The sequence below is a fragment of the Acanthopagrus latus genome, chromosome 19 (assembly GCF_904848185.1).
Source record: "Acanthopagrus latus isolate v.2019 chromosome 19, fAcaLat1.1, whole genome shotgun sequence".
Lineage (NCBI taxonomy): Eukaryota > Metazoa > Chordata > Actinopteri > Spariformes > Sparidae > Acanthopagrus > Acanthopagrus latus.
The window spans coordinates 16,891,730-16,919,604 of NC_051057.1; the positions used below are offsets into that span (position 1 = coordinate 16,891,730).

At 41.4% G+C, this 27,875-nt stretch overlaps 1 protein-coding gene across 3 annotated transcripts in view; it reads left to right on the forward strand.

Moving 5' to 3' along the window:
- The window catches only part of ptprn2 (protein tyrosine phosphatase receptor type N2), a 133,162-nt gene that overhangs the window by 49,178 nt on the left and 56,109 nt on the right, over positions 1-27,875 (forward strand). For all 3 annotated transcript variants that reach the window (XM_037079639.1, XM_037079640.1, XM_037079641.1), the window contains one exon: positions 26,938-27,002. In XM_037079639.1, the coding sequence (XP_036935534.1) occupies positions 26,938-27,002 (65 nt within the window). The remainder of the gene's footprint in view (positions 1-26,937; positions 27,003-27,875) is intronic.

The window sequence follows — 27,875 nt, forward strand, 5'->3', positions numbered from 1 at the left end:
ACATGCAGTGGCCACCTGGGTAATCCTGGCTGACCATTGCCTCATGTGTGACTGTGCATAAATGACACGGCCTCTTAATGAACTCATCAAAACCCCTGCTGGATTCTGTGCCCAAGCTGCTGCTGAGAGCCGGCACAGCAGGCTTTATAGCAGTCATTAAACTAGAGAATCTAAAAGTTTAGATTGCTGGAGTAAAATTCATCATACATATTCTTCTTTATAGCTGATTAATAACCAAGTTAAGTTGTAATTCAGCAAATGTGTTTGTAGCAGCTACAGGAGTAGATGTCATGAAGCAAACCAGCATCACGGCACACTGATTTTTGTCCTAAAGATCAGATTTAGTCCGATGTATTTTTGAGATATAACCGAAAATGATGACCTTTCCCAAACCTTAACTAAATCCAACTGATTAAATCTGAGACACTGTAGAGGAGACAAACCACTAGCCACCAAGTCAGTAATGCCCGTGGTGGAGGTTGTATGACACATATCCCGCCCCTTCCCCAAAAAACCAATCACAGACTTAATCGCAGCCGAACCAGAAAAGATCTCAGCCAATCGTAGTTGCTTAAACCTAAAACAGACCGGATATAAACCAGTGGATTCTGTTATGACAGTCCTGACAACCTCCCTGCAACTCTAGCACAGTTAAAAATTGCTCAAGTGTTCAAATACCAAGCAAAATTTTCCTGTCAGCTGATTGTTTGAGCGCTGCTTAGGATGTTGTATATATCTTGTTTGAGCTCCAACTAGCTATCTGTCAAAAGTTCTGAGTTCAGCGGTCTTGTTTTGTACAACCAAGAGTCAAAAAACCTGAAAAGATATCGGATTATTTGAAATCTGTTAAAGCAGCAAATCGTCACATTCGAGAAGCTGCAATTGTTTTTCATGTATGCTTAACAAAATTTCTCAACTGATCGATCATCTGTCAGAATAGATTTACTTCCCTCTTTGAACACTACTTGGAATATTGTACTACTGTCTTTTGTATATGCAGTTGCACATACTGTACATTTTGATGCAACAGTATATATATTAAACCTTAACCGTTACCGTGACTGTACTCTGCAGCTTCTGCAGGAGGTTAACATGCCTCTGCTACATTCTGCTGTCCATCTATCTGCCCATCAGTTCTATTTGATGTGTTCAATAGACAAAGAATGGACAAAGAGACTCGGTTGAAAGGCATGGACAGTATAGAGGAGATTTGATAACTCATTGAAAAGCATCTTTTGGGCAGCAGGTTCTTAGCGGCTGTGTGGTGAAAGGCCTGCTGGGAGGTCTGACTGTATTAGTGGAGGTAGAGGCTCTTGTGTTCTGCTCAACTGGAAAACCGCAGGACAAAGACCCGCACTGCCTAATCCCTGCTCGGCTGCAAAACAAAAGAGAAAGCTGCTGCTTTATCAAAACTACAAGGCATTCTGTGTGTCCGTGTTTGTGTGCGCGTGTGCGGATGTGTGCATGTTTGTGTGTGATTTTTTTTCTCCTCTCTCTCTCTCTTTCTCTCTCTCTCTCTCTCTCTCTTTTTTGCAGCTGTGTTCATGCTGTGCCAAGAAAATGATTTATTCAATATTTGATGAAGTGGCAGCCAAGCTGTTAAAACCAATGTTGAAATGTGTTGTTTAGAACTCTCCTTTTTTTGCCGTCTTGCTTGTGCTCAATCTTTCGACGTGATTTCTAAACATGTAAATCACCTTCAGTTGGGGGAAATTGGATCTGCCAGAGTTGCTTTTGCTCACTGTAAAGCAACATTTTGTAGCTGATGATGGATTTGATCCACTCCCTGTTTTTCGCCTCTTGCATGTTTGTGCACTTCACAGCGAGTAGGTGGATTCATGTGTGGGAAGGGTGTTTTTTGCTTCGTGAAGTGTCTATAATTATGTCCCGTCGTGATTTTTTTAATTGGTGATATAGATACGTTTTAATCGATCACCCTCCAGATTGTGTTCCACCACTTTTATGATAATTACGCTTCATTTTCCAGCTTCCTAATGACAGTTTTGGTTGTTATATCATGTCATTTAATTGCTCAGCAGGTTCTGTGAGTATTTGATGTGAAAACTGATACCTGATGACTCGACTGTCTATCAACTGTGGTCAAGGATGACCAGGCCAAACACCATGGTGAGCAAGTATATATGTGTGTTTTGAGAGGGTAGTAGGTGGTGGGTGGGAGCTGGATGAGGACACTCCTATTGTCTTGGCTGTCACGGCTGGGCGACCTCGGAGCCCCTCGGAGGCCCCAAAGGCCCCAGAGGCCAGGCTACAGCAATGAGTCCGCGGGCCCCCAGGCCGTGAGAACCCCGGCCCTGGTCAATGAGCGCTGGGAGCCTGGGGACCCTGGGAGCAACTGACTGGGCCATCTGGACCAGAGAGCAGAGACCCTGACACACGGCTGTCACCCGAGGGAGACACGCAGAGATGTGGATGTAGACAATGTCTGCCCCCATGTTCCTGCCTCTGCTTCTGTCTATCTGCCTGTCGCGCACGCACACACACACACACACACACACAAACACACGCACACACAAACACATGCACACACGCACGGAAGTGACAGCAGAAAGGAGATCTAAGGCGAGTGAGAAGGAAAAAGCTGGTGAGAAAATTCCTGTGTATTTTGGGGGGAAAGAGAGTCGTGAGGTTTCCATCTAACGTTGCATGAAGCTGAACCAAGTTTACAGAAAATCCTTAAAGCAAAATGTGAATTGATTTGTGTTTCCATCCACTACTGGAATGTAAAGACTTGCGTGCATCAAGATTAACAGTTAGTGGCAAATAAAACTCACCAAAAACAGTCTTGGTAAGCCTTTCCAAATCACCTCTGGTTCAGTCCAAATAAATCCTCAAATCACAGAGTAAGGAGTCAAAATATTCTCTAAGCTCTACACACCAGTTTTGTCCACATTTGATGCCTGATTCTCTCTCGCTTCCCTGCTCCGTCACACCTCTCTTATCCGGGCCCTGCTGTATCATCTCGTCCCCAGAGTCAGAGTCCTGATCAGAATAGGAATGGTGTAAATCACCTCTGTACCGTGTCCCCTGTCTTCGAACAGGTATCTGTCAGTCGCAGAGGCTGTGCTCTGTTCCAGTGTGGTGGCCAGCAGTGTTCACTGTGAGGCTGGCTGACCTTATCATAGATTGTTAGCTAATAGGACCACTTAGCTCCACGGCTAACTGAGATATACTATTTGTTATAGCTAAAGATAGCTACAGTAAAGGGGCTACTGTCAAATTCTGGCCATCTCATACAAATTATACCTTCAAACCATTGCAAAAGAAAATGAAATGCACGATGGAATAAATAATGTTGGTTTCATGTATTGCTTGAGGATGGTTTTAGCTCCACAAAACTGTACTGCAATTTTTCATCTCCTCAGTGCAGCAGAAGCTTCAGTGGACATTTATGTCACACGCTTCATGTACATCATGACTTATTAACCAAGTCAGTTAACGTTTCATCCTTACATCGGCTTTTTTCAATTTCAGCTAAGCCTAAAAACACTTTCTGCTTTTAAGCTTTCCGGTGTCTCCGCTCATGTTTTTTTCATCCTCAAATTGAGAATTTGCATAAAAACAGATGGCTGGAATCACACTTAATGAGAAGTTTGCCTGAGAGCCAAGAGGAGAGACTTTTGTGGGCAGATGTGAAGAGTTCTCCGCCCACACTGTGTCTATCGTTTTGTTCTAAAAACATAAGAGAGCCGGCCTAAATATAACTGGGTTTCTCTTCTATCTCACTCCATTTGTCTCTGTCTGTCTGCCTTATTCCGTCTATCCGTCTGTCTGCTCTCTCTTCTCTGTGGGAAGGCCTGGTACTCTCTGATCTGCCTGCGGCCACACACAAACATATGCACTCCCTCTCTCTCAGACACACACACCCATGCAGACAACTCCTAAAGTGAAAAACATGATAGCTGTGGCTGCATAATGGCGCTAGCTACCATTTGAGTGGTGAGTGGTAGTCTTTTCCAGCTGAGCAGATTAGCATAGATCTCCCACGCAGACAGAGCTGACCTTCACTCTGGCAAACACTTGTCAAAATGCCAACGATAATTACCTGCTCTCTTCGCAAACAGCACAATGGTTTATCCACCTGCATCTCAGGCATGGAGGACGTATCTGACGTGCCATGGCCGCCTGTTTTTCGGACATATACTGTTTGTAAAGCTAATGTAAGCCGCGGGGATTCCTATGTGACACAGGTTTTCCATCTCGATATTATAATATTTACCATTCGGAAGTCAGCAAGCTGCCAGAGGCCGAAGAAATAAGTGTGAATTAAATTCTCTGGATGTCGCCCGCCGCTTTCAATATGCTCATGTCCGGACACAGCGTTCATACGGCTGAAATGAAATTAGTTTTGTCAGCGTGGGTTTACACGATGAGGAAACATGTCTAGAAAACTTGTTTTCGATTCTCTGAAGCATCTGCGTCGGATGCCCGATTGCTTGTGTGTCCATGCTTTAACATCTGTATCGACGAGCGTAGAGGTCAGAAAACAACCCGACTCCTCTTCCTCTCTTCCTTCCACCCTCTTCCTCCTTCTTTTTTCCCCCCGTCTTTCTCCCTGGGCACTCTCCTCCTCATCACTGACTGCCCTCTCTGGTTGAGTGCTCGAATCTGCTCAGTTCGGTGATCAAAGTCTTCCCCGGTCTCTTCTCCTCCGTCGCCCCTGGCTCTGTGGATGTGTGGATGTGTGTGTGTGTGTATGGGTGGGTGAGAAAGTGTGAGAAAGTGTGTGTGTGTGTGTGTGTGTGTGTGTGTGTGTGTGTGTGTGTGTGTGTGTGTGTGTGTGTGTGTGTCATCCAGCTACAAGCCCAGCTCTCAGTCGTCTAAACCGTCAGTCTCACTATCTTCTTTCAGTCTCTGTAGTACCCTGCCAGGCTCCCTTGCATCATCTTCCCGTCTGCTAGAGGGCACACACACACACACACACACACACACACACACACACACACACACACACACACACACACACACACACACACACACACACTGATTCTTATTCAATATGACACATCTCACTTTTCTGTCTTCCTTAACATTTATGCATTGTTGATCTCAGAAACTTCCGCTGTCTGTTGCAATAGGTAAACTGCAATTTATTCACTCCACACATGCATGCATCTGTGTGTGTGCGTATGTGTTTCATTGCTGCAGGATACTAGATAACCAGAGTTGTGTGACTCACAGTAAACTGCTAAACGTTCAGCTTTGTTTTGGTGGAAACTTTTCGTCTCCACCAGGGTGTCAGATGTCTTTTTAATTCCAAGGTCATCAAAATGCTTCATCCTCTGTTTTTTTTTCTTGTGCCTCCAGGGTGAGAAAATATCTCAAATTGTCAAAGGCAGCTATTAAAAATGCTCAAAACAGGGCATTCTGGCTCTGGAAATCAGTCTAAAACATCCAGTTTCAAGTGAGCTTTCATCAGCGACTGTGGAAACGTTTGCTATTGTGTTGAGGAGGCGAGAATGTTCCGCCCGATGAATCGGGCTGTGTCTTACACTCCCCTTTATCCTGTTTATCCCGGTTATCCTTCTCAGTCGTGCTCTTTTCCGTTCTCCATGCTCTCCTGCACTTAGTTATTCCTCTCTCCTTTCCTTCAGTATTATCTCTGCACCTCGGTGTAGGGTCAGGGCTGCACTGCTCCTGTAAACATATTTACTGTGTCAACACTGCTGTTGTGAAGCAGCTGAAGACAGTAACAGGTGCCTGTCAACAGCCGGCCAGATCTCTAGTGCATTAAAGGATCTTTGCTGTAGACGAGGATTAGTGTCGCCTGGCATTGTTTGTTTGCTAATTCCATCTCCAAGGTATTTGTGGAAAATAGGCATGAATAATTGAAAGCGATTTCTAGTGGACGAAACGAAGCTATCAGCGAATGGAGGGGAGATTAATGAGTAGGGGGTGAAACGCAACGCAAATTGGAACAACGGAGCAACCTTTCTCAGACACCCGGAGAGACCCCGAGTTCGTCAACAAAAATTGAATATGCATTGTTTCTTTGGAAGAAAGACAAAAAGCATTGAAACGAAAAAAGACATGGATTAAGAAAGGAATGCGGCGATACGTTTAAATGTGAAGTGTGTCAAAGCATCATGCTGTGGTATTATGGGCCTCTCTCAATTTATCAATACCGAGTGTTTTCTCAGATTGAATCAACAGATCGTTTCGAAAAAAATCCAACTTTTCTTAAAATGTTATGAATATATTTGTTCCGACGTCTAAACCCATAAGTAACACTTTGCATCTGTAAGTGCTTCTTCTTGAAAGGGAATGACTGAAGATTTTGATTTTACTTTTAACTTTTCAACAGCTGTGGCACCATCACCATTCTACAACGTTATCAGTCCATGTACACATGTAAAGTCCTCACAGTCTCTGGATAAGGGCTATTTTTTCTGCCACCATAGTAACAGAAATTTAATTTTGTAGTTGAGCATTTTCCTCTTATCCATTTTGGCAATTCTTTAAATCCAAACTGAAGGCATATTTTTTTTAAACCACTGTTAGTTTTTAGCCTTTTAGCCTTTGTTGGTAATTTCAGAGGATCAAATGCAACTGAATCACCAGATTACATATTGACATAGCATGTTTTGGCAACCCATGGACATGTTGAGACTTGTTGAGCAATTTTTCTCCTAGCTAGCTGCCTACATGCTGATGATGGCAAGTTACCTGAACCCTTAGCATGGTCGCTAACAAGCCTAAACAAGCTAGCAGCTGCAATCTGTTCTTTTGCAGGGATTTTAGCCTTTTTAATACTACGACTCACCTTCCCATGTGCAAAACAAGCCCCTTCCCCAGCAGCATTTTCAGGAGCACTGTTGCTGCAACCTTGATTTAGCACCGACCAAGATGATTAGTATTAATATTATTATTTTTATCCCCCTACAACAGATATTGATGCAGTCAGCCTGTAGAGATAGCTCTGGCTATTTAACCTTAAGCGCCACTGTGGCTAAGTACAGCCTCACAGAGCTGCCAGCACAGGATTTTCTTTGATTGTTGCGTCAATACAATGAAATATCTTGAATGGTTGGCATCAGGTATTTATATGATGGGAATAATCAAAACAGACACTCCCATTTCACAGTTGATTGTTAGAAAAACGTTCAATATCACAAAAATAAAAAAATGGCAATACATAAATGACATACGCTGTGCTGACTGATTGTATTCATATGAAACATGCATTATGTTTTTTCTCTAGATATTGCCTTTTTCTGAAGACATTATTCGACCCGGGAGTTTCTCTCAAAGATTTGCAGGCACACTGAGTGTACATAAAAACTAATGAATATGTTATCTGTGTATTTGTTTGGTATAAAAAAATGCTCCAGTTTCATTATATGACTCCATATTTTGATAATTGATCGTCTCTGGAATTGAGCCAGAGTGTTGATGGCGCGATTCTTATCTGACCGAGGACTTTTACCATGATCTAATTTCCAGCTGAGCTGCACAGGGTGGCTGGCAACAACACATTTTCTCACACATGGTGGTGAACTTAATAACACAATGGCTCACTAGCTTCGTGTTTTATGAACTGACAAAACGGCACATTTTGCCACAGCGGTGTAATGATGATTGGCTGCCTCTGAGACAGTCACACATCAGAGTGTATCTCTGTGTATCTAAACTGAACGTGCTCAAGAAAAATGAGATTTATTCATATTTCTGTCTACAAAGACCAGGAAATTTAGAGTTTTTATTTTCAAAATATCCTCCGAGCCGAGTGTCTGCAGCCACCTTTGACATCTTTATGTTTTGGCACGAGTTGTGCGACCAAAGAGAAGGTGGATACATGTTTAAGCACCGAGTTCAGCGGAAAATCCAACCTCCTGTTTGGTTCTGCCACCACCAGTACTCGCTTATCCCCCTCCTCCCTCCATCCCTCATCTCTTTTTTCCCCCCATCCCTTCATCCTCTACGTCTGTACCCACAGTGAACGCTACTCCAAGCAAGAGGCCGTGTGCTGATGGCCCTCATGTCGAGAACAGCAGGTACTTGTGCATCATGTTTGTTGAATGCACAGTGGTTTGTGCACTCGATGGGTGCTACTTTATGAGGCAGCAGACACAAACAGCTATGTAAATGAGCTTCTTCCCATTTCCTGCTATGAGCCATAATTCAATAAAAGAAAACTTTCCCATTAAAATGCTGAAAATTTGCGAGCATTTTTAGCCTGATAGTGAAGTTCAGTTGTAGGCTTTATGATCATGTTTATCTCAGAATTACATCTTTTTTTCTTTTTTTTTTTACCAAAGTAGTAACATGCAACTAGAGAATATTACTTTTTGCTGCACATTATTATTTCTCACTTCACAAACTTTTTCAAAGCTGAACATCTGTTTCATGAAACAAGACAAAGTTAGGAGAATGAGGAGATTTGTTTCTTGATTTAACAGATTTCTGGAAATTCTTTTCTCACCCCTGAAGCAGGAATTTCACTTAAGATACATTTTACGACTCAGAAATAGTCCAAATAGCTTTTCAGGCCTAGTGGTTTCCTTATTTGTAACATTTAAGCTGCTATATATTGAATTTTCTCAGGTATTCCACAATTTCATGTGCTGCAAACAGAAACGTCTCTCTCCCTCGTTCTCCACCTCTCTTAAGAAGAGACAAAATGAAATTTGCACTAATGTCTTAGAAAGATGCAACATTAGATCTTACTATTATAGATGTCTGCTCCTTCTACTGTGGCACAGGTTTGACCTTATTTGTAACAAACGCAACTGCTAAATAAAAATGTTTTAATATCTAAAAATATAAGCCTGTCTCACCAATAACAGATAGATTACTATTATTACTAGTATTATTGGTCATTATCTACTCACCCCCATGTCGATGGAAAGTCAGGTGAAGTTTCATAGTCAAAAGAAATAGAGAAACAGTGTTGTAGCGTTCTGCTAAACAACTGAAGAAGACTTATTTGAATTTGTAAAAATGAACAACATTGAAAAATATTAAATTGTTCCAATTGTTTATGTCTGACATAATCCAAAAGCAACAAGATCCCAAATTGACTTCAAGATGTTATTTATTTATTTTTGGTGCACCCACTTCAGACGAGATGTGCGCTGACGGCAGACAAATTGTATGTAGCCATTTTGTATGTACATTTTAATGTTTTAAACAAATCCCCGGCTCCTTCAGAGAGTGCTGCACTGCTGTTTTGCTGTGAAGCTCCAGAAATGTTTTCTGGGCTACAAAACTTAACCTGACTTTTCATGAGCGTGAGGGGCACCAGATGGGTGAGCATTTCTGTTTTGTTTCACCAGACAGAAACATTTTATTGTCTTTATTATCAAGTAATTGGCTGATTGTTCTCTCAAATAATCTATTCATTTCCTATCAATTAGTGCAAAAATGATGCGATCCTAATCACCTAAAGCTGAAGGTAATTTAATGTTTTAACTACAGAACAAGAGATATCCAACTTGTTAGCAGAAGTAGCAAATCCTCACAACTGAGAAGCTGCAATGAGAGAATCTAACTTTTTTTTTTGCTTAAAAAAGAAACTCAGACGATGAGTTGATTATCACAACAGTTAAGAGTATTTTCTAAAAAACGTGTGTGACTTAATTTAGTTTGGACTTTCTCTCAGTCTTTCATAAACCAGCTGTGAAACATTCAAAACTGAATCAAGAGTGATCCCACGGCTGCAGAAACTCTCTATATTAACGTTCGGTATATACAGAAGAGATATATATATATTGTTTTTGTTGAATGAGGCTGTTAATGGACTAACAGAACTGCATCAAAGAGGCGGCAGATGACACTTAAAGTGCTTGAAGCCACAAAGGGTTGTTACAGTACAAAAACAAAGAGAGACGGCCATACATTTGTAGCCTCTCCAGGTGTGTGTGTGTTAATGTTTCTACAGTATAGCCCTGTCGGAGCTCATGAGCATTTGTTTTATACGCATGTGTGTGTGTGTTTTTTCTCTTAATGGTACATCCGAACTAAATTGGCCCCTGAATGCGGCTCACTCTGTCAGTGGTTTTTTTGTGAGCTACAAGTGTAGAAAAAACAAAGAGAGCCACGGAGCTTCAAAGCGAGTAGGTGACATTTCAGGCTTTCCATCTTCAAAGCACTATTTGCTTTTGTAGTTTCCTCTTTGAGAATAATTATATATATATATATATATATATATATATATATATATATATATATATATATATATATATATATTGTTTTTCTAAAGGATTACAGCTGTCTGAAAACATACTGTAGAATCTGAGGGCCACTTCCTCAAATTTGCACAAAGAGCCGTCTGTCATTACTTCGAAGCGTATTTACGCGGCTATTATTTCCGATTACGTATCATTTAACATGACTTTTTAACACAGCATATTGTTTGCTATATGACAGTGCTTCTCCTTATTGGTGGTGAATTGATCGTTGACCCTGATAGAGCCAACCGGCGAGTGTCTTCCAGATGGGGGAAAGATGCGAGATTCACCCTGTCCCCTCATTTTCATTCACCTCTCTTCCTCTTGTCTCCTTCTTCCATCCTCCTCATCCAAGTGCCTCTCTATAATTCATGTCCAGGTGCAGCACCAGCTTTCTTTGGCGCGGGGCTTGAAAGGGAGAGAAAAAAAAAGGACAGATGTTCAATTTTCCCTTCCTTTGTGCGTCTCTCTATATCTGTTTGTGTGCTCGTGGACCACTCTTGCCCTCTTTTTGCCTGTAATACAGATTGCGGCGCCGGCGTAGTTCAGCACAGGTAGTAATTAAAGCCGTGACTAACCACTGGCTCCTCTTCAGGTAGACTTAGATGTTATAGTTTTGCTTGTTGATGCCTCTAACTTGAACATGAAACGGTCCATAACTAACAAAAAAATTAGTACATTACGTCCAATCCTGCTGTCTTTTTTTCTTGTGATTTTGGCGGAGATGAGCTCAAACGGCCGCCGTGCGAAGCAAGTACACCACCAAAGACATGCCCCCGGCACAGCTGTATTTACACGCAGCTTCTGTGCATCTTGTCATACAAAACGCATGAACCCCCCACTGACTGCAAAGCTGCTGGAGTGCCTGAACTCCGCAGGTGGATATCTATAATGCAAAGTGACGTGTACAGCATAATGCACAGCTGTGGCCCAGAGAAACCCTGGGCTGAAACATAGAAAATAGTTTCATGACTGTCTTTACATTTTTCAGGTGAGATATACTGACTGTTGATAATAAAAAAGGGCTGGGTGATATATTTTTATTGTATCGTTAACGTGACATGAGCCTGCATATTATCTAAGATGTTGTTGTTTATTGTGATATGTCACAATTGTTGTCTTTTCCAGGTTTTAAAGGCTGTATTACTGTAGAGTGATGTCATTTTTTTAATAAGACTCACTTTAAGAAAAGTGAAAGTACCAATTTTATATTTTGCTAATTTGGATTGCAATAAAGCCTAAAAATATCAAGATATCATTTTAAAGCCATACCTCGCAGTCCTCTCATAAATGTAAGTATATTTTTTTCTGCCCCAGTTGTTAAAGTTTAGTGAAACTGAAAAACTGTTTGTCTATGTGTGTCTTCAGAAAGATAAACAGCCGACTGTACAGTATCAGTCTGCTCTCTATCTTTCTGAAGACCCACGTAACATACAAAAGAAGTTGCTTCAGACTTCAGATTAATGTTGCTATGTACCAACTCTGCTACAAGATGAACATGAATTAGCTGGAGTTAGTTTCTAATTTCAGACAGATTTCTACATTTCTTAGTCTTCTAAGATGCCTGTGACTTGTATAAAGTCAAGGTTAGGGAAAGATCGCTGTTACGGCAAGTAAACACGTTGTGATTTGACCCCAGCATAAAATGATTATATTTCATTGTGATCTTGTACAGGATTTTCCACTATAATTTTACTGTTAAATTTTTTTTTTCCCATTGTGCAAGTGAGATGAGTGAATATGCCTCGAGGAGTTCACAGCACCTTTGAAAAGAAATCATTAGCAGCGGCTGTGATGTAGGTTTTCACACCTCTACACATTTTCTTTTTTTCGGGGGGGGCACTAATAACGTGTTTTTATATTTTGCTGCAAATATTATGACAACTTTCATGGCGCTAAATGGATTGAACGTGTGGTTTCCAGGGGCACAATGTCCACAAAGATTTGTGTTATGCCTCTGTTTCTTTTTTTATACATGATGAGGAAACATTCAGCAAAACCTTGAAGGAAAAAGATTCACCTCGATGTCAATTCAAATCTTAAGACACAGTGAATAATAATTGCTCCCACTGTAGGACTCCGGATGTATGGCTCTGTCTATGTGCATGTATCTTTATGTTCGTACTGTAAGAGTGTGTCTGTGTGTGTCTTTGAGTACAGCAGGGATGCATTTCAAAATAGGTCGTTGCTAATCCCCCTTAAAAATGAACATTCCCCCACATGCACCCCATCTGAGTGAGAGAGAGAAAGTGTAGATGGAAGAAGTAAAAGAAAAGACAATAAATTATGGATACGTTTTAAGAGGGATATTGCTCCCTGGCCTCCTCACTGTTTTTCATTTCTTTCCTCCTCCCTGTCCTCCCCGTCTCTCTTTTCTCTCTGTGTCCTCTGCCTCCTCTTAAATCGATATGGGCTGACTGTCATGGGTCAGTGGCCTGTATGCATCAGGCTGGACTGCAACAGAGGAGCGCTGTGTCTCCCAGGGCTCTCTGTAGAGGTGATAACTCCTTCTTATCTCAAACCTCTCTTTAAGGGACACCCGCTTTCAATTTAACTCCAATATCCACCTCAGATTGACTTGGGATGACACAAAGGAAAGGAATATATATATATATATTTGTGATCGCCGTTTATCTTGGAAGAAAGTGAGCATTCCTAAATACCTGCAGCTAAGTCTTTGCATAGACTGAAAGGATTAAAGTAGATTGTGCTTGAAGATACAGTGGATTATTTTGGATAAAGGCTTCAATAAAAAGATGTATTTTTAATGACCGTTGGCCAAACCCCTGCCCCGATTATGTTGCTGTTCATCGTGAGTTGCCTGTCAAGCTTTTTGTTCTTGCAGACAAGCGTGACCTAAGACTGTTTGCAAAAATAATGGTGGTCACATCAACGGGTCCTTGGAATCAGACAGAGATAGACAAAAGAAAACGTCTCATTCTTGATTTTGTCAGCTGAAGCAACTGTCACTAGCAGGTTGTGTCAGCTGTAGATACCTAAGTAGCTGAGCTAATGTAACGCTGCCTGCAGCTGACTTTTCAAGGACTGAGTTTGACAGGGGGATCTTGAGAGCATATGGACTGACTGTGCCAGTCTAACAGCATAAAATGTTAAATTAAATGCTCAGTTGCTAGCCTACTGTGGGTACTAAGCTAGTTAGCCGCACATCCAAACATTTGATCTCATGTTGCAGGCAAACATTTAATCCCCCTCGTTACTCTTTTTGTTATTTGGAGAAGATTAAAAACATCATCCACTGCCAAAGCGAACTGTCACAAGCAGAGATTTTTTTTTTAATGCAGCTACCTGACTAGTTAAACTGATGTTAGCTTCATAAGTGGGTTCAAGGTGCCGCCCTGAGCTCACTTGTTTTATAATGTTGTCAGCTATGACAGTCAAGTGCGGCCTACATCATGCTAAAAGACTGAACCTAAAACCATCCGAACCAGCAGATGATTCATGTAGAAAGCACGTATTGTTCTTGTATTGCTGCATGGAGTTAGTTCATGTATAGCTAGTATGATGAGGAAGTAAGTTAGTAGTTAGTATCAGTCTGTTAGCTGATTTTTGCATAACCCTGTGAAGTTACTTAGCTCAAAACACGGACCACTTTGTTTGGCTAATGAAATGTTGTTTCAAGATGAAAGCTAAAGCTACATTTCCCTAATAAAAGCATCCTCAGTCGTTGATGATCCGTGTAGCATAGCCTTGAAGGCATAGAAACACAGACATGTCGGCATTGTTTCGTATTGTGATGTAAAGCAGTTAATCTTTACTTTATATGTACAATAAGAAAAAAAGGTGAGACGGTTGAGCTTTTCAGCTGCTTCAATGTTACAAAAGAGACGTTTTTTTGGATGAGAATTCACCGATTTGATGGCAAACGAAACTTTAGTGCTAATAAATAAGTGTGACTTGCTTAACAGGAGAAATAAGATGAGCTTAAACTCTGATACAAGCATAGGGACTGACTTCTAAGCAGTAAAGACATACTGCACATTAGATGTGCACACTGTGAGGTCTTGTTTAGAATAACATGTAACTGCACAAAATGTAAAATGAAACTGGCCTTTGAAGTTACGTTCAGTTACAACTGTGGGTACTAAGCTCGTTAACCAGACATGCTAACGTTCGCTGCTTTTGTCAGAACAGACAAACAACAATGGTTAATCCGTTCCTTACACTTTTGTTCTTGTATCTCTGCTTTTGAAGAGGATTTAAAAAAGGAATCCACCATCCAAGCTCATTATATACCCGTGTACTGCTTTTACTTCAGCTCCGTGCGCGCGCCATCAACATGCAGAAAAATCCTCAGCTTGACAAAAGTATGAACAATTGTATTCTTATTTCAAATCAGACCACAGTTTGTGTGCATCACAGCGGTGTGTGTGTGTGTGTGTGTGTGTGTGTGTGTGTGTGTGTGTCTAGCCACAGGCATCCTCACACTCCAAGTCCAATTACCTGTGTTAAGGCCACATCTGAGACGGGGGATTACAGCATATTATTCTAGCACAAACAACAGTCCCTCTGCCCACCAACCTGCAGGCAGCCAGACACAGGCAGCCGAGAAAGGTGTGAGAGGTGTTACATTAGCACCTGGATGTGCGAACAGCAGACTAGTGACCTTTTACCAGTGTCTGATACACTACCTGGAAAACTTGTTCGCCTTCAGTGACTTCCTCCTCTGGTCCTCAACTCTTTTCGATATCTTTCCGCCCATGTCGCTCACTTTTTTCTTTTTTTTTCTTTCTTTGTCTGATTTTCTGTTTTTTGTTTTTTTTAATCAAGCTTTTATTTCATCCTCCATTCTCTCTGCTATATCAATTCAAGCACTCTCCACAGAACCATAGCCTGTCTCAATTTCTCTCTCATTTTTTGACAGTTGATACTTTTTTACCAGAGGATGTTAGTCAAGATGTCACCTCTTTCCCTTGACTTGTTGTCACCACTTGAAATCTTCTTTGGAAGTGACTGCGATGCAAAATACTCTATTAAACCTCCTCAAGGCGCCTCCTGTTCCCCAGAAAGGCCCTGAAAATACATCCCCCGCACAGAAGCAGCCTCACTAAGAGCAATCTGTCACAATTCGTGAGCCATAATTTCAGATCCTTATTGGATTTTTTTTGTCTCGCCTTCTTCCTTGTAACATGTAGCAGCCAGCATGCCTGTACAAATCGTTGTGCCTGAACATCCGTGAGACACAACTCTCTTCAAGTCACCTGCCAGGGGCTCTAATTAGACTGATAAGCAGTGCAACTGGAATCAGCTCTTCCTGGTAATCAGCCCCACGGAGCCCAGACAGACGGCTAAATGAGGAGGAGATGAGCCATGCAGCCCAACAGGTGTCCTTAAAAAGACAGGGAGGTGTGCTTACACAGTCTTGTCTTTCTCCTCTCTAACTACTTGACTTCAATCTCAGGAGAGTTTGAAACATATAGAGAGGTTCTGCAGTTTTTTAGGAAATTAGCGCAGAGGAAACCAGTACGTCGGCACTTCTGTGGTGTATAGATTTAATCATCACGCTGTGACTCTGAATCGCTGCCTCACTTTTAAAGGGAATTGTTTGAGAAACTCTGCGGCAAGATGATTGATTCAGAGTGGGTAGGCTTGTACAATAGCAAACACGCAAGTCAAACTGTGTATTTTGATTTTCCCGACTGCATCCTGAATACATTTCTCGCTTTTCTCTTTGCAGTCGCAGCTGCTCGGTTTTAGACATATAATAATGATTATCACATTTTGTCCTGAAGCGAAGTAGTAATAAAAAAAAAAAAAAAAAAAAAGGGGAGCACAGTGACACATCAGGCAGACTGAATACAAAATGATATCAGAACTAATAAAATCTCAGAAGGGAAATGTCATATTTGTCATTTTGACACCTGCGCAAGACTGTTGTGTTACACTTTCATTTTACACCCACCACTCCCAGCTGTACACAGCAAAGCAACCACGGGCGAGATTAACGCTGCCATCTGAGGAGCAGCCAAGGCAGTTCACAGAGAAGGAGAGAGGGGGGGAACGCAGCTCGAGGTTACTTTATCCACTCTCCGAGGGGAAGGATGTGCTCTGTGCTAACATCTGTAGACATGGTTAGAGGGATTGACTTAAAGGCCGCTGACAGAAAATGCATACACTCTGACATTAACATCCTCCGGCTGAAAGTGTTTGAGTACCTCAGTGACAAAGAGATTCACGTAAATGTAATCTAGATGCTCAGGTGCTCAGGTGGTGCATTAGCTGCATTAGTCGGTGGTTGAAATTGTTTGAAAAGGGACGAAAAAGAAGCTTTGTTTTCAGGGTGTTTTTTATTATACAGTTGTTTTGTTTTATACTGTCAGGACCACATTAGCTGCTCAGGTCTGATTTAGGATCCATTTTGGATTGTGTTAGAAAATGGTGGCATCTTTTACTGTCTAGCCAAGAAGAGTTTGTGCCTTTATCTTGAAACAAACAGAAAAAAAATAAGCAAAAGGGTTCATTAATTATTACTGAAAAATCAATGTTATTTGTTTTTACATTTTTAAAAGCAAAACTGCCAAAGATATCCTTGAACCAGCTTGTCAGATGTGAAGTTTTTCTGCTTATCTTTGTTTTACATGGTGATAAAACTGAATATCTTTTGGGTTTGGTACAAAAGTCAGACAAAACAAGCAGCTTAAAAACATCAAGTTCAAATTTATAATGGTGTTTATCACTGTTTTTTTTTCATTTGAGAAAATAACTGGCAAATTGCTAGACAATGAAAGCATTCAGTTGTGTCTGATTAACAGTGAGCTACTGTTGAATCACTTGTCAATGTTAAAAGTATTCATGACATTGAGCATGTCAACATAGTACAAGATTAGGTTTGCAACCATCTCAGAAAACAGCATGGTTTGACGGTATTATGGTATATGGTATCATTATTATTATTATTACTATTGTTGTTGTTGTTGTTGTTGTTGTTGTTGTTGTTGTTATTCCCCTAAAGGAAGCCCTAACCCAACAGAGGGTTTTTTCCTTTAGACCTCTACCAGTTGGTGCAGATGCAGATGTTGATATTGGGAGTAAACATTTGTTGCAATGATCCCACAAATTCCAAGTGAAGATACGTACCAAGCGCAGGATATTTTTAACAATACACTTTGTTGTCTAAAATGACACCTCTGCACTGAAATTTCACTTGTATTCTGATAGCTATAAATTGCTACAAGCATATTTTTCCACATTAAAACTTAAAAAATAAGGTTTTGTGTCGATGCATATCAGACAACATATACGCCAATACTGATATATCTGTGATAGGCCAATCCGATATTGGCTAAATAAGGGTACAACAAGCACAGTACATTGTACTCTATATAAACTGAAAAAGAATGTATGATTTTAGTCAGTTTTTTATGCAAAACTACACCTTAAAACCAGTTTACCACTGCAATTCTATGCATGGCACAAATATTAAACTCTATATACTATATATTATATATGTACCCACAAGTTTGTGAATTTAAGTTGGTTGTGTTTGTGGTTCACACCTGAAAATAGTTGTCGTCTAGTTGTGAAGCCTGTCGCAGTAAAATCAGCTTTATTGAATAAAGCTAAAACTCCGGTTGGTTAAAAAGCTGGAGTTCGTGTTATGGTGGTTTCACTATGGTAACCATTTAATGTGTCGTGATGGAACTGTAACTGTCTGCTGACACAAGCTCAAATCTGTGTCTTTGCTTGGGCAAACACACTGCATGTGTAGATGTCCTCTGTTATCTATAGATTGTTTGGTGATAGATCGTGTTTTCTGATCAAATCCACTCGATTACCGTCAGAGACCAGCCTACCGCCCCCGACCCGACTCACTCTGCCCCTGTCTCTCATCCTCTCCCTCATCTTCCCGACTTGAGTGATGGCGTTTGTGATTCCTAATGACAGTCGGAACAAATCTACGGTAATGAGGTCACATTGGGTTAGTTTTTTCCTTTCTCTCAAATCACCCTTCACAGCTCCACACAGTCAGCCTGTTCCTGAGACTCAGACTGGGTCCTGTATCCGAGCTCCAGTGAACCAGCAGGAAACAGATCAATTCCTTCCTCGAGAGGACCTCCCTGCAGCCAAAATGGACACCCTGTCCTCCTGAGCATGTGTGGTTTTTTTCCAATATCCAAGACTTTATTATCTTTTGACTCACTGGAGCTCATATCCTGGCCTCGTGTTAATGCCACCTGCTATGTTTCCAAACTCAGCCTTATGACATCTTTAGCATATTTATTGATTTATTTAGCTTTTCTTCTGTGTGTATTTGCGGACCTCTTAGCAGTCTCATCTATGATAATGCATTTATCTATAACAGAAGAGGTATATGCATGTGTGCGTGTGTGGTGTGTGTGCATACTTGCATGAGCACTCACATCCTCATAATGATGTGTGTTTCTCCTGGCTTGAGCAGGATGTCTGCACCAACACATCATTACGATTCGTTCGAGCCATTAGCTTGTGGAGAGCGAATTGTGGATGAAAAGCACAACCAGGCGTATGCAGCCATATGTGTGTGTGTGTGTGTGTGTGTGTGTGTGTGTGTGTGTGTGTGTCTATGAATATGTACAGTATGTGTACTTGTGGGTGTGCAGTGTGCCCCCCCTGTGCGTCAGTGTGCATTCTCGGTATGTGTGTGCTCAGTGATGTGGTTAGTAATGTGGAGACCTGCAGGAGACGGTCCGTGGAGAGAGCCTGCAGGATAATTGCTGCCACAGTGACAGGTAGGGCTGCCTCTGTCAGAGTTCCCTCAGTGGGGAAGCAGTGTGAGTGTGTGTGCAGCTCTGTGTGTCAGCTTCACCATTTCCTCCTCCTATAAGCTTTTCCCCAGTAGGCTCCCCTCAGACGGTGGCAGACTTCCAGATGTTTTCATCTTGTATCACACACACACACACACACACACACACACACACACACACACATATCCAGGGACAGAAATGAATCGTCTTTTACAGACAATCTCACATCGTTAGGATATAATTTTTTACCTCAAGAAGGACCTCTGTGTAATGTTTCTCATCATATCTTTATGTATCATGTACTGTAGCATCCCTTGCTGCGTACATTTCATTTACAAAGTGGACTCTGGATGTGGTAGCAGAAGGACTTTTAATGTGTTGACTGCAGTAAAGGTTTTCTTAATGCAATGTCTCTCTGACAGCAAGGTGTGTGTTATTGGAAAAGGTAATTTAAAGACCCAGCAGCTTGGGATGTAAGTCACCAGTTTCAAGATTTTATATTATATTAATTCTGCAATATTTGATGGTATCACTGCCACTGCCTGATAAGTCTGCCACGATACTAATTCGATTAAATTTGATCGTTAATCATGAAAAGGGACATGTAATGCTCATTTTCAGGTTCATAATAGAATAGGTTTACATGCTTCAGTGCTCAAAATTTTTAAAAAAGCATCAGTTTTCTCACACTGTCCAGTGCTTCAGCTCTGTATACCCCTTCTGACTTTTAGCTCATGTCACTTTAAGGCCCGTCCTCCCAAATACCCAGTCTGCTCTGATTGGTCAGCTCACTCAAGCCTGAGCCAGCACAGATACAGAGCAGCTGTCCTATATAAATTCTTACGTGCGAAAATAAACCACTAATTTGTGACATGATGGTATAGTGTGATGTCACAGAATCAAAGGTGGGACCACTGATGAGATGTTTCAGGAGCAGTTTTTTTTTTGTGGGAGAGAGGAGCTATCTGTTGCTGCTGACTTTGACTTTGACTTTGTAACTTTGAAGATATTTAACATGCACAAGAACATAAATAACACACTGAAGGGAAGGGAAAACAAAAAGCATAATAGGTCTCCTTTAAATCTGGATCCATACCAGCAGCAAGGCTCTGCATCATGCTGGACTGTTGATGAGCATGATTGTTTCAGATGTGCATACATCAATCTTCAAACCAATCTTTTTGAGCGATTGTCACATGTAATTCACATCGCACATGTCACACATCTGCAGATTGTCATCTCTGAAAAGGGAATGTAAGCGATGTAAACGTGTCCCCGGTGAGAATGCGGAGCGACATCCGTGGGGTTTCTCCCACATCTGGAGGTGCCTGCCATCCAAGTCATTTGCCGGTGCTGCTTCTGTTCCCCCGATCTCCTGCAGTCCGTGAAGAATTGGTGTCAGCACCTATCAAAGGCAAAATGCCTATTCTACACAGAGTGTCAGAGCAGCCACAATCTATTAATCAACCAGGCGGCAAAGAAACAGATATTATGTGTGTGTGTGTGTGTGTGTGTGTGTGTGTGTGTGTGTGTGTGTGTGTGTGTGTGTGTGTGTGTGTGTGAGTGAGAGCGCGTGTGCGTCTGTCTGAGTGTATGAGCTTTTGTTTGTGTGTCTGCACATGTTCAGCACAGCCTCATCCAGGTGTATTGTTCGGCCATCTTTGAAAGGGGCCTCTAATAAGGGAGGATGCAATTATAAATGTGTCATGTGGGTTGTGTTTGAAAGAGGAAGGGACCTGTAATGTGCTGAAACCAAAGGCCGCGACAGGGTCTGCAGCAGACACAAGGCGCGTGCTGATTGCACGACTACAGCCATTACAGAAGCTGAAACCAGGCAGCATCCCCTCTCCTCTACTTCTGCTGTGTTGTCTTTTGATATCATCTATAATGAGTCAACCAGAAAACAGGTTCTGGCATCTTAAAGGAAACATTTTTGCCTTTGTGAAAAGAGAATTCAGAGTTCATTGTGCTCAGTTAGATAGAAGGTTTTTTTTGGTGTGTTGATTTAGGCTGAATAACAGCAGTTGGTTTGTTTGGGAGCTCTGTTGGCTTATCCACAGGAAACGATCGATCAGGGTGAATAAACAGTGAGCCAGCCAGGACCCCCCTGCTGTGAACAGCATGGCCCGACCATGTGACAGACATGGTGGTATATGATTGGCACTGCTGATTGGACATTAATCCTGATGATGTCATCGTTATGTTGGGCACACGGAGAAAGAAAAAATGTCCATATCCACTATATTGGGATACATTTTGAAGTTTATTTAATTAAAGTCTAATTATATTTGTTTTCTAGATCATGTTATTGTAAGCGACCAGTATTAAAGGAGACATATAATGCACATTTTCAGGTTCATCATTTTATTTTTTGTTTTTACTAGAATAGGTTTACATGCTTTAGTGCACAAAAAAGGTTCCTGTCTCTTTAAGGCCCCCCGTCCTGCATACCAAATCTCCTCTGATTGGTCAGCTTACACATGCCTGTGTTAAATCAATTATCACGTGTCAAACAAGCCACTAGGCAGAAATTATACAAATGCGTGACAAATCGATTAATCAGACGGTCATTTCAGCTTCATTTCTCTCAAAATACCCGATTTTTCACTGTTGGTGAGATAAAACCAGCAGTTTGAAGACATCATCTTTAAATGATTAAAAATGCGATATATCATCAGATTAATCAACAAAGTAGATAATTAGCTAATTGCAGATGTTGTTAATACACTTCCTTTGATTTGGTATTTCATTTTGACGCAATGTTAATGAGTTAATCATATCTTGATTAGATATCAACACACGCTGAATGTTAAAATATCTTCTACCTTTGCACTCCTCCGGCTCATCCTCCACCTCAATCCTCTGTTTCATATGTAGTTGTTTTCTCAAAGGTGCAGTGCTCTGATTTGGTGTGTTGATTTGTATAAGCCAGGAGGAGCTGCATAACAATTGATACACATGAACTAGAAGAGAGGAAAGAGGAAAAGAAAGAGGTCTGTGGGATTTTCTGGCTCAGATAGTAGTATATATCGAGTTATTTACTGTGTGTTTGTCCTCACGGCAAAACATCAGCGCTCATGTGAAAGCCATTTTATATTAGTGTGTTTGTGCTCCTCCTGCAGAATATCCTCTCTGGTTAGAAGATGAACAAATAAGCCTTATGAAAGCGACACCAATATCTGCGGACTGATTTACATTTTGATAAGCAGATGTAAAGGAGGCCATATACATGTTCTATATATCACACATGTAATGAATAGCAGCTCGGAAGTCAGCGCTGTGCTTCTTCATACTCCGAGCGACGTAGGAATATTTGTTTTTGTTTCCCGCCTCGGATTTTGACTGGAAAAAAATGGGTTGCCGTGCATCTTATCTGTCAAGGGGATCAGGTGCATCTCCCCTCTCTCTTTCCCTTCCCGCCTCCTTCTCCCCGTCCTCCTCCTCCTCCTCTCTCCACTCTGATAGGTAGAGACAGCCATCATATGTGCGAGGGGAAAGTGATGGGCGGAATGGCAGCTTTAATATCGGAGCGATTGCCTGCTGATAAGGCTAACGGCTGTGGAGAGGCGTGAGCGTCAGCCCTCCTCCGCAATAAACACTTTCATTTTGTTTGGTTGGAGTGACGGATGGAGAGATGGAAGTGGTGAATAGACGACCTGAGGAGCAGGGGAGGGAGGGGGGAGATAGATGGAATGGATGTGGATGTTATTCAATATTAACAGATCAATCAGAGAGTGGTGAAATATGCATTTTGTCAACTATATACCCCCATTTGGCCATAGAGGCGACATTACGATCATGTGACAGCGCTGGCTGCTGTGCCGTGTTGAAATACAAAATACTTACAGCCAACAGTCGGCGATTTGTCTCCCCGATGCTGAATTTATATTGCTTCTAACAATAACAACCCTGTCGTATATCAGAAAAAAATGAATATATATATTCATGACTTTAAGCTCTGATGACTTCATGATAATCATTTCTGAATTGCTATTAGAATCTATGATGAGGGGTGCACAATTGCCTCGGTTTGCAGCATATGGCGGAGAAAAAGCAACATTTTAATCAAATTATATCTCGCCACAAGATAATTTGCGTTGAGAGCATATGCTACAGAGCAATTTAAAGGTCACATAAAATCAAGCTTAAATGTGTGCTTCTGCTGAATTCTCATCCATTAGCGATCTTGTCTGAGATGTTTGGAGTCTTTCTTTAGATTGATGATTGAAATGGCCTTTTCCTCTCCTTCAACAAGTCCTTGATGAGTTTTTTGAAGTGTTCTTCCTGTTTACCTGGCTGAATGTTTGGATGCCTGACAGAGACACATTCCATAATACATTTCTAATACTTTATAAAAAAAAAAGTGTTGAAACGAAAAAATGTCCTTTCACCACAGGCACAGTTCCAGCTCATTTAAAGGGTATTTTTTTTGTCAATATTAAATGTTTGGTGTGTTAAGCAGCAGTGCAAGTGCAATGGACCGACTGTATATTTCTAATTTAAGGTCATAACTTGTTAAATTTTACTCCTGCTTGATTGGGAGATACCTGTGGTTACTGTTTGAACAACTGAAGAGCACCTGGTGTATCTGTTTGCAGTGAAGCCAGACAAACTTGCATTGATTTAATGAAGAATAAAGAAAAATAATGTACAAAGACAATCTGATCCTAGACTTTTTTTCCCACCCAACAGCAAGACAAAGTAAAGTTCAAAGTCACTGTGGCTGCTTCATCTCCTCCTTTGTGAAGATTGAAAATGACCTGCCGACAAATAATGCAGAAAATGACTTGTCATCGCTAACCTTTGCGATAAATATTTTGGTTTTCTGTGAATTCTGGCCACCAACAATGACACATATTTATGACCATAAATGTGACAAAAAACAAAACAACAAAATGCAATAGTTTATTATAGAGTTTGAACAGCCACTGTCTCTTACAGGGTGATTGCTGGGATTTTACTAATAGAAGACCTTTAATTATATTGTTTTTGATTGACGATGGACCAGGTCCAATTGTTGTTGTATTGCACACAAGCGTCACTGCTTTCCAGCCTACGGCATTTATATAAAAAACTAGCAATCACCCACTTTCACTGAATTTATACTGAATAGTCACAGGCAATTATCTATTTTATTCCCTCCAATAAAGCTGGTGTGCGTGTATGTAATCTCAATTGAAGGCACATGAGAATGGAGCACATTTTAACACACATGAAAGACCCTTTCACTGTGCTTTTTTTTTTTTTTTTTTTTTTTTGCCTGCCGAACATGAGATGATATGGCTCAATATGACTCGGAAACCGCAAAGATCAAATGAGCAGCACGGATCAGATCTCAATATTAGAGATCAGACTAGATAGACTCAGACAATGCCTATTAAAATGGCTGGAGGAGGCTCTCTGAAATGAGACCTGACATCTCTTTTCCACAGTCTGTCAGGAGTATTTGGTGGCTAATTTGAAGCTTACAAAATCTGTGTGTGTCTGTGAGGAGAGGAGAAAGAGAGTGAGCCTCCAAAGGGAGGTTAATATAAGGGGTGACCAGAGAGAGATGCTGTAGGCTGTTATCTGTACAGTCAGTGACAGAACAAGCAATCCATTGGCTGGACTCTCTCTTCAGCCCCACATCCATCCAGTTACCGGCTAATGAGCTCGGCAAGTACGTTGTATTTACATTTAAAGTGGCTGTTGTGGGACTGTCCTTTCCCTCCGGTTGATTGGAGAGTCCTCAGCTTTGATTCGTGAGTAAATACTGACCTTCAGGCTTCTTTGGTTTCACCATAAGACGGTTAATGTCAGCTTGTCAGTCAAAACCCCGAGCTGCAGCCGCTGTGACGCGCATGTGTGTTGATTCCAAGGCTAATCTTTTCGTAGTTTGACTCATGATGTGCTGCGACCCCAGAGGGTTCCTCATTAGGACCAAAATGTTGTGTGACCTTTCAACAGCTTCGCCTCCGCCCACCACCTACGACCTCACCCAGCTGGGCCCAATTACCTCGCTCATTACCCCCCTCCTAAATAGCACCAAGACCATGCAGGTACTGTAGTTATCTATGGAGAGGCAATATGTCTGACTGAATACAGGGCTGACTACATGAAATGAGAGTGAATTGAGATGTTCCAGTTGAAGACTTTTCTCCTCTCGCTAATAGCCGGAGATTTTCTTTTTTCTCCATCCTCTTGTCTTCTGTCTTTTGTGTGGCACTCCAATTTAGAGACTTTGAATGTATATTTGACCTTTCCAGCCCTCTCACCGCCTCCTTTTATCCTCCTTTCAGCTAACCTTCATAAAAAAAACCCTGGCTGACACCTAAAATATAAGATGTCCCCTTCGCTGCCATGTTGATGAGATGATAGGATGATCAATGTTTGCTGGATCCTTAATAACCAGAAAGAGAAAAAGGGGGAGAGAGGAAGAGCGAGGGAGATGGATGATTATCCTAAAAGTAGCGTGCTTAATTAGATGGAATGCTGCATACATTGTGGACTGAGTGGAATCATTGGGATAGATTAAAATACTAATTAAACAGGCCCTTGCCGAATTTGGAGTGTGAGGTGGGGTTCAGCTCTTCAGGGTCATTTGCATAGCCTTCATCTCGGGAAATGGGATTTAAAGGACCTGCTCTCTTTCTCTTCTCTTACTCTCTCTTCAACTCTCACTTTTTTTTTTCCTTTTCCCCATTACCAATCACATTCACATGCTAACAAACTCAATTAAAATTATGCTCCATTTTTTTGTGCCACTCTATAATTTGGCGTAATCTATTAAGGCCCCTTTGATTTTGTTTTTCAATATAAAATGTCTCCATCAAAGTGAGGAAGGGGCGTTAAGCACAGGAGGGGAAAAGAGTCGGCGAAATGTGTGATCTTGAACGATGGATATTTAACGTTGCCTCACTTTGGTTTGATTTGCATGAGAATATGTTTCGTGGAACAAAGCGTTGGAAATAGCATGCCATATTTGATTAGATCAGTAGATCTGAGGATCAAACTCGTGTGGTGTATTAATTACTGCAAGAACAAAGGCTGGAGCTTATTTTGTGCCGTGAATCTACAAGCACTTCATCTGCTTTCTGGCAATCTTAAGTGGGTCTGACTCAATGTGTGTGGAGGATAATGGTCAAGTCTTCTGGGCATTTTATATTTTTAACCATGGCATGGCGATATGGATGGCAGTAGCACAGCTTTTCATCCAGACTGAAATATCTCAACTACTATTGATAAAACAACTATTTCTAAAAGTGGTTCCTTGAGGTTGAGGCACAATGAATTACCTGATTTTTGCACCATGATGTTTTTTCATCAAATTGGTCAACATTTATTGGATGGATTGCTTTTAAACTTGGTACAGATGTTCATGTCCCCCTTGGGATGAATTGCTACTTTTCATTTAGCGCCATCATCAGGTGACAGGTTACATTTTTCCAGCACATGTACCTGCAAAAAGCAATGAGATTGCCATTTGTGTTTGCATGCTTACAAATGCACAGACGTTTATACTGCTGTCTGGGTTGGCTCTGTCATTTGGTATAGTGTAACAAAGCTGCAAACATGGATGTGCAGTGTCAATTAAGGGAAATTAACTAAATTCTTTCACATGTTGGATGTGTTTATTTGTGTTGTCTTGGCATTCAAGCTAAGATAGAGATTGCAGCACTTGATAATAGTTTTTTCACGACACAAAAACATTTTTTATATCTTGCAGCCTTACTGTAGACCCTTACCTACTGTATCTTTGACCTGCTAACCTGAACCACTTGCTATTTAACCCTGAGTCCTGTTTTGCTTCTCTTCTGGATGAAGATGTTTTGTGTATGTGCTTGTGTTTGTGTGTGTGTGTGGGCTGGTTATTTTCTATGACCAGTTTGACATCTGACTCATGCTGTTACATCCATTGCATCATTCTCAGTTTCACTGACCACTTGTTCTGTAGCAGGAACTGAAAAATCTGCTACTTTGTCATCCGCTGCTCATACTCAACACCTCCTCTGCTTTTGTCTCCCGTGCAGTCCAACAGAAGCAGCAGCTGGAGAAGGAGACAGGCCTGAAGATTGTGGAGGCCGGAGTCAGTGATGTAAGTTATACTCTCTAAAAATATCCATTGTGTGTAAGGAAAAAAAGAAAAAGAGCATGAGTGCTTGTCTTCAGTGGCCCTGCGGGGAAGGAATAAGTGTGATTCCAACTTGTCTTGGCATTCATATCACACCTGCAGCTTCAGTTGTGCAGCCAAACACTAATCTGCAGTAGCGATGAATTCCAAACACACATCCTTTTAAGTGCGCTGCTTTGATTACCGTCCCCCATACTCATTTCCTTTAGGTCTCTAAGAGCTGTTGTCACCATGGCGAACAAAACACAACACAAGACAAAAGCCATATGCATTTTATGAAACTTAGACTGAGTGTTGATCGTCACCGCGGGGCAACAATAACCAGATTATCTTGAGTGCTGTCACTTTGTCGGGGGGCCCTGATGCTCCGGTGACATATTCATTGGAAAAAATTAAGAGGAGAGCAGGAGGACACTCAGGATGATCCAGATGAAAGGAGAGTAAATGTGTATTCATTCAACACTGATAAATATTCATATGTATCAGCGGTGAGGATCTAATCAAGCACCCATTGATGCATCATAGCCCTCCATGCTTGCCTGGTAAATGAGTTTTTCTATGGAAATGAGACAGACAGCCTTAGACCCCTGAGCTGCCCTGATCATGAGGCATGCTGGGAGCTAAATGGATGTGGCCTGTGCATCGCAGGACAGTTGCCATTGGCAACAACCGTCACAGACTGTATAGACAAGATCATTTTCCCCTGTTCTCTGTGCTGTCTCTCCTTTTGGTGTCACTGCCTTTTCTTCGCCCATCTGCCTCCTACTTATATCTTTTTTAGCACCACATTTTCTCTCATCTTATTCCACATTGTGTCTTTATCACGTTCTTCTCAAT